Source organism: Xiphophorus maculatus, chromosome 13 (genome assembly GCF_002775205.1).
Source record: "Xiphophorus maculatus strain JP 163 A chromosome 13, X_maculatus-5.0-male, whole genome shotgun sequence".
NCBI classification, from domain to species: domain Eukaryota; kingdom Metazoa; phylum Chordata; class Actinopteri; order Cyprinodontiformes; family Poeciliidae; genus Xiphophorus; species Xiphophorus maculatus.
This window is the reverse complement of record NC_036455.1, coordinates 25,391,148-25,398,617: the sequence shown is the minus strand read 5'-3', so window position 1 is coordinate 25,398,617 and position 7,470 is coordinate 25,391,148. Positions and strand designations below refer to the sequence as shown.

At 37.9% G+C, this 7,470-nt stretch overlaps 1 protein-coding gene across 1 annotated transcript; it reads right to left on the bottom strand.

The window, feature by feature from the left end:
* Window positions 1–2,759: 2,759 nt before the first annotated feature.
* Window positions 2,760–7,137, bottom strand: LOC111610583. Its single transcript, XM_023345267.1, has 3 exons — window positions 6,962–7,137; window positions 5,459–5,504; window positions 2,760–5,199 (listed from the first exon to the last, which is right to left on the bottom strand). Exons 1-3 carry the CDS (start codon window positions 7,026–7,028, stop codon window positions 3,609–3,611), a joined length of 1,704 nt encoding a protein of 567 aa, XP_023201035.1. The 5' UTR covers window positions 7,029–7,137; the 3' UTR covers window positions 2,760–3,608.
* Between the last annotated feature and the right edge of the window lie 333 nt (window positions 7,138–7,470).

Here is a 7,470-nt window from a genome sequence, read left to right as displayed (position 1 = left end):
GAGCCGATACGCCGGCTATCCTGCTTAATATGGTTGATTTTGTCCTAATTAATGATCTGTAAAAATGTTTGTCACTACTAATGTAATGAGGAAGAAGAATGATGGAAAACCAAAGTGCTTTAAATTGAAAGAATATGCAGAAAATGTACCCAAAAGTCAAGGATCTCCTCTGAAGAGCTTTTGAAAGGCCCAGTATTAGCAGCTTCATTAGTGTGATTGAAAAAACAGCAAACTCAGCTGCCTGCTCTTCACACTCACTCCATAAGACTCCACTGCTGAAGAAAAAGCATACTGGAGTTTGCTTTTATGCTGCAAATCTGATTGATGGCTTAATAATGAAATCTTCAATTTGTTCTGTTCATACAGGGGGTCAACACAGAACAGGGACTGGGAGAGATTCTGCGGAAGATGGGTGTAGGAGATGGCGAGGGCATCTCTTTCAAACACTTCTGGAGCTTAATCGAGTCAGTCGCCTCCAGCCAGCATAATGTCCTCAGCCAGGCGGGTTCATCTTGCAACTGCATCCTCCTGTGAAGGGCAGGCTTTCAGCTCGTCAGCAAGCTTTCAGTCTGAAGTTCAAAAATGGATTTATCTCTCATACTTACATTTTAAGCAATATAACAAATGTCCAATATTATTTCCACCACAACAAATGGTTTCCAGCCCTGATCAAGGAAGGGGTTAGTTATAAAATCATGTAATCATGTTGTAATTATCATTCCCTGTCACTGTCATGAAATCACATTGTTTTAGATAAAATACAACTGGAAAGTATACTTAATTAAACAATATTTTATTAATCCCAGATTTTTATGCTGTTCATCTGCTGGAGGTGAACAATCTGAAGAAAAAACATGTGCATCTCCCAGCTGGCCCATCATGATCAAGATTAACATTGACAGATGACACAACGATGTCATTTTTTTAAGTTAACATAGCATAACAATAAAAAATCTGAAAATTATGTGTATTGTTACATTGTTTTATCATAAATGTTAACATATCTAACCACACAAATTGAAACCCTTCTTTGTTTAAAAATAAAAACATTTTAGTTCGACTTCTTATGAATTGACTTTTCATTCACCTGTATAAAATCTATTTTTTGGGAATTCTCTGCTGCCCGACCAGTAAATTCACACTCTATACTTCATTAGATTTAGAATGAACAGGCATTTCTAATAGTTATAAAACTTTTTGTACAAATACCAGGGTTCTGCAATCAATATATATGACATATGTTCAGTAAGTTGCAGAGTGAGTTAACCAGACTGATGTTAGAGTCTGAAATCTGGGTTTTGAAAAAACCAAGGTGGGGTTAAAATTCTTGTGGTAGAACAATGAAACTAGCAAATGCCCTCTCTGTGGCCACACCCCATCCTGCTGAATGGGTGCCAGGGGCATTCCACCATAGCAGTTTCAATTCCATATCATGAGCAATGTGTTACAAAATAAGAGCAAAAATTGTACCAGATATTTTTAATATTACTACTTCAATGTTTTCGTTTGCCTGTTACCAGCTGAAATTTTCTTCATGTGCTAGAATTTCACCAAATTTTAATAGAGAAACTTATCTGACAAGCAATGTGAACAAGCAGAATAATGTATCTAATACGTTAGTCAGAGGTTCCTCTTCGCATTCTGTACCTCACCAGTAGAGTTAGTTTCTCCTGCCTTCAGTCGGCTTTCTTCAGCCTCTGCTTGCTGTTCCACCCTGGACACTTTACTGGGCCACAGGGCTGACCTTAGACCCTGCACTACCATTCCCCACCAGAGTTTCTCTGTCTCATGAATATGTGACTTCAGTTCTGCTTCCTCCAGCAGAGTAGCTGGTAGTGGGCCCAGCTATCAAATTTCCATATTTGTGGTTCCTGAGAAATCAGCTCCTCATTCCACAGTCTCAAGAAATTTAAAGACAGCTGCAAGACAAAAAAACAAAGTAATTTCTATGTATCAATCTATAAGTCATTATGAAGCTATTTCTAAAGCTTTCTACTGAACTACAACGAGGAGTTTTATCCCCAGCAGAGAAAGTGAGTGTCTGGCCTACTACAGTTACTGGGTGCAACCAAAGTGCACCGAGTGTCAGGATCCTGGCTTGTTTTGGGTTTTCTGGGTTTTTAGTTCTGATTTTTTTTTTAGATCCGTTCTTATTGTGATTAGTAGTGATGGGTCCGGCAACGCCGATGTGTCGGCGCATGCGTCAAGCCCAGAGACAAACCCCGTGTCGGTGCTCGTATTGCTTTCAGCAAGTCACGTGACCGATACAGGAACTGTTTTGAAATGACACTGATGCGCCAAACTGTCTTTATAAGAAAGCGAATCTGTCAACGGGATGCATTTCCCAAAAGAATTCTTGATCTTGATCTGTCTTATTTAAATAAATCCGCATCCTCAAAGCTGAGGCATTATAGGGCCAGGCATCAGAATGACGTCCCAGATACACCTAGCATAAACTCAGGTATACAGCCATTCTACAAATTACTCAGTTGCTTTTTATAAATTATTTCATATAAATGTATTGTTTACTTAATTTTTTCTACAGCAGGAGAAGTTGTGTCAAAAAAGCGTAACAGACTAAATTTCAAAATGTTGGAAAACTTATTTTTTTAAATGAAAATTTGTGAGAAAAAAAACCCCAGTCCACAAGCATCCTCATTCCAAACATGTTCACTTAAATTTTCACTTTATGGTACATGTTCACATTATTTATTGACTGTATCTAAGAATGTCAAGTATATTTTGAGTTTAACTGAAGATATAACATAATACAATACATAACGTACAATAAAATAAAATACAATGACTTAAATACTATTGTGTAGACTAGGTCATCAAATTAGTCTCTCAACTATGTTGCCTGTAGGGATTTTTAATGTCCAGCAGGTGTCAGTATTCAGTGACACAGTATCTACACAGTATCAATACAGTTTTGCTATGGGTGGAAACACTTCATGACGCCTCATTTACCCATCACTAATGATTAGATCAGACTTTCTGTTTTACTTCTGTCCTTTTCTAGTTTATGTTATTCCTTCTGCTTAGTTGCTCATTATTACAGTTAGATTCATTTTTTAGTTCCCATTTGTGTGCTGTCCCTCACTCCTTTCTTTCTCTCTCTCTCTCTCCTCAGTTTGCCTTCTGCTCTCTCTCATCACACCTGCGACCAGTTAGGTAATCATCTCAGGTCTATTGTTCCATCTAGTATTTACACACCTCTCCTACTTTCACTCCTTGCTGGTTCCTCGTGAACATCCCGTCATGCTTTTCCTTTTATGTGGTTCCTGTTGGTTTTTATGTTTTTAATGCACTCATGTCTTTATGAAACCAGGAGAATTCATTTTAATAATACAAAAGTACCTACACCCAATAAATGATCAAAACAAAACTTAATTCCCAGTGTTTATTCTTTAAAGACCGCAGTAAAAGAATTCCAAAGCCTGTGACAAACATGTCATATTTATGCTAACAACTAATCACCTACAAATTAGGAAGATATAACAGAAGTTTAATGACAAAAGTGTTTGTTTAATGCAGAGCGTGGGAGACATCTTAGCACTAGGTGGGTTATCATTCACATTGAATCTAACATAATAAAACTGTGTATTTTAATTCTCATAGAACGAGGGAGTGCATCCTCTCTTGAGTTTCTTGCCTTCAGGTGTACCACGAAAGTATTCCAGATAAGATGAAAACACATACTTGTTCATGACTTTAATCTTGCCAAAGATCTCCAACTCAGTATGGTCATTGTGATTCATAGCATCCATCATTTGCTTTGATTTAATGTACAGTGAATTTTCCTTTGCAACAACTTGATCCAGCCAGATCCGTCTGTTCTGTGGTGCCATTTCATAGTTGTCAATAGTGCAACCGTAGAATCCTCGCTTCAGATGGTCAGGCCAGGGCTGATCAGTAATCATGGGGTGGTCATTGCCGACAAACGCTGTGCACAGGGCACTGTCAGTCCCTCGAGTGTGACCCACTTCACAGCCGATAACACTCATCAGAAAAAGTGAGAAGGTTCGGAAATTGCGTACTGATGCTGAGAAAACTGCTGCCATGAAGTAACGTCCCCACCTTTCACAGTTGTAGGTACACTGCTGGAACTGAAAAGTCTGGCGGCAGAAGTCAGTAAATTTGGATGCTTTAAGGCCTTGCTGCAGCTCCAGCAGGGAAGATTCCCCCTGCTGGTCACCAAAAGTCTGACGAAATAGTTCAATTTCAGCTTCATTGTCAGTCCTCATGAACTTTCCTACCAGACTTGAGCTCAAGTTTTTCCCATGTATTTTATAAATGCAGTCATTTAGAACATAATACTGTTCTGAAGCCATTTCCTCTCTAGCACTGTAGCGGATCTCCACAAGAAGGTCCTGTATGTTGGAGATATGTTTAAGGACAATGCTGTTCTCTTCTGTCACTTCAAGCCAAACAGCTTTCAGGTGGTCGTTGGGGATATAATCTGGAGCGCGTCTTTTTTCATTTTCCTCAAAGAACAAACTCCAAGTGAGCCCTTCCAAGCAGTTAATAAAAGGGTACTTTTTGCGCAGCTCCATTGGGACGAACATTTGAGGATATCTTGGCCACTCTAGACTTTTAAAATAGAACAGAATATTTCCTTTATAATTTGGAAATACTGAACCTGCACAGCCAAATGTTTGCCTTGTCAACAGGTCTCTTGTTGGGCTGAGTTCAGCAATGACTCTACTGCTGTAGTCATGGGACCTCCAGACACCCCCTCGTCCGCTCATTATCCTCCCATCAGAGGAGACTGATATGAGTGTCTTGTGTAGGTGTAGCTTTGCTGTCACATTCAGAGATCGGAGACCTTGGAGCAGCTTCAGGGTAAAGTTATGGTTATTTCCAAGGTTACAGCTGATTAGGCTGATGGTGTCAATGGGATCAATGAGGGTGTTTGTCTTCAGGCTGGATACCAATCTGGCAACTTCCTCTGCACCATAACCAGATAAGTAGAGTTCTCCTGTGGAAGCCTCTCTACCATGGCCAACAAGTACGATATCATAACTTCTGATTTTAATCAAATGACCACCTCTTAGCATATGCAGTGCCCCCTTGTGGTACTTCATCAAAGTGGAGGAATATGGATTCCTCTCAAACAGATAAGTAGCTGATTCAATCACAGCAGGGTCTTCCTCCATTATAATGATAGTCTGGTGGCTGGAAATATGGCCATCTTCCCTAAAGGTCACATGAGATTTGTTAGACAGCTACTGTGTGTCCATTCATAAAATCTGTAGTTATGTGTTGACTGGACTTTGATGCAAACATTTTAGTTCATAAAATCCATATATTCTGCAAAATGTTTTATATTTGAAATATATTCTTCTTTATTCTCATTTACATAGCAATTTGCTGTTACATTTTTAAACAGTGCCATTGTTTTACCAGATATTGCCAGATTTAAATTAAAAAAGACCAGCGCTGTATCATAGCTTACCTGTCTCGGGGGATGAAGCTTGGGTGTGTTCTCTCAGGTTTCCAATCTGAAATTATACATTTAGATGTGTAGTAGAGTATCTTATTTTTCAGTTCATGGTAAAAAGATGTCAGAAAAGGAAAATGAAACAAAACCCAGCTGAAGTTAAATGTGAAAGAACATGGTGATCACATCAAGGGTATTTGTAGGGAAGAAAAACCTTTATTTCTGCTCAAAATGATCTGTTACATCAAGTTAAAGAAAACCATAATCACATCTTCTGTTTTACTTTCAGATATTTAATATTTGCATATCAATCATGGTTAGAGCTAAAACACTTAATCACTCCACATTTTCAGACACCATTTTGAATGTGCAGTTCTGCTCAGGAGCTCCAGAGGTCCTCATTTTTTCAAACTTAAATAGCAGTTGCTGGTCACCCTAGATTGTTTGGACTATCCAAAGAGGAGACTGCTTAATCATCTGTGAGTGGAAATCATTTGGCTGTTTCCATGTTTGGGTAATTGGTGTAATGTTAAGTCAAAGAGATTTTTTTTATAGTCAACTTGTTTAAATTCCTTATAGTAGAAATTGTTTGTTAGGTAACATAAAGCTTCAGTGAAAGCACTTCAGACTGCTGTTCTGTTTTTTTATATTTTTAAAAGAGAATTAAAGCTGTTTTGAATCAGTTTGTGATAGATTCGGACCAACTTCTGCTGTGAGTCTGTGAGGCTTTTTAGAATATCATTTAAGGACTGAGATCATCTATTTCTTTTGTGAAGGACAAACTCTACAATGGAAATCTCATAGAGTGCAATGAGTAGCTGACCTCTTATTTAACTTTAACACACTGTTGTGGTTATAGTGCATGGAAAAAACATGCTTGTAATTCTGCCCAGAGGTTTTAGAACTTCCTGCATTGAAGAATAAGCTGTTCATATGCCTTCATAAATCATTCTTTTGAGCACATGTGTGTGATATGCGTTGGTGTGGCCTTGTATTTGATACACTGAAAGCCCCATTTTTCCAACAAATACTATTTTGGGAAGATGCAGCGTAGTATTTCAAGACCCAATGACTGGGCCCTGAAAGAAGAAGCACTGTTTCTGGATCAGGCGTTGGTTATGGTTTCAATCGAGTTCAGGGTCAGGGTTAAGCATGTACTGCTAACATAATAGAGCAAGTGTCTGGGTTAGACTGTAGAAATTAAGAAAAAATTAATTGAGTTCAGTGCTAAGTATACTATTTTCAGCATTCTTCTTAGTACATGTCCAGAGAGTTTGAACTAATCAACTAACACTGAAAGGTTAAAGTATGGCATGGTTCCAAAAATGACATCCATTTATATTTAAATGTGAATGGATCTAAAGTTTCCTCATGAAGTCATTTTGTTATTGATTACTCTTATGTTTGTAAAGTCTACATTTTCTAAAAGATTTTATCAAATGATCCAAACAAAAGCAGATATGAAAAGTCAAAACAAATCCACACTTTGTTTATTCAGAAAGTAAAAAAGAATCCTACCAGCACTCCACCCCTTAGCCAAAGACAGCAGAACAATAACAGCACAAAATCCATAGAGTTTCATCATGGTGCTAGCAAAATGTGCAGCAAAGCCGGTCAAACAGTCAAAATGAATTCATAAGACAGAGAAGCTACTGGTCACATCTCAGTGCAAATTTGGCTAGATAGGAATGTAAATGACCAGGTGGCTGTTCATCAGTTAATGTAAAAAAGCTGCCTATTTTGCTTCAGTATTACACCATGGCTCTATTTCACAGTTAATTTGCTACTTACTATTTGCTTTTGATCTTGCAATTATGAATATGAGGTTTGAGAACATTTGTAATCTACAATGATGAAATATAACTGGCTGATTGTCTGTTACTATGTCATTAAACTCTATCTGATGGTTTTAAGAAGTTATGAGTATAATAATTTATGTGCAGAGAAAGTGATGCATTGGATTCCACCATTTCATTAAATTATTTTTTTGTTGGACAATCTATGTGCTTAACAATTTATGAACACAG

What these genes read in the sequence shown, in the direction of transcription:
- LOC111610583 (XM_023345267.1), bottom strand. Translation starts at nt 7,028, where the DNA reads ATGATGAAACTCTATGGATTTTGTGCTGTTATTGTTCTGCTGTCTTTG. An exon ending in GGCTAAGGGGTGGAGTGCTG is followed by an intron (nt 5,505 to 6,961) that starts GTAGGATTCTTT and finishes GTATAATTTCAG; the next exon opens with ATTGGAAACCTGAGAGAACA. An exon ending in AGCTTCATCCCCCGAGACAG is followed by an intron (nt 5,200 to 5,458) that starts GTAAGCTATGAT and finishes TGTGACCTTTAG; the next exon opens with GGAAGATGGCCATATTTCCA.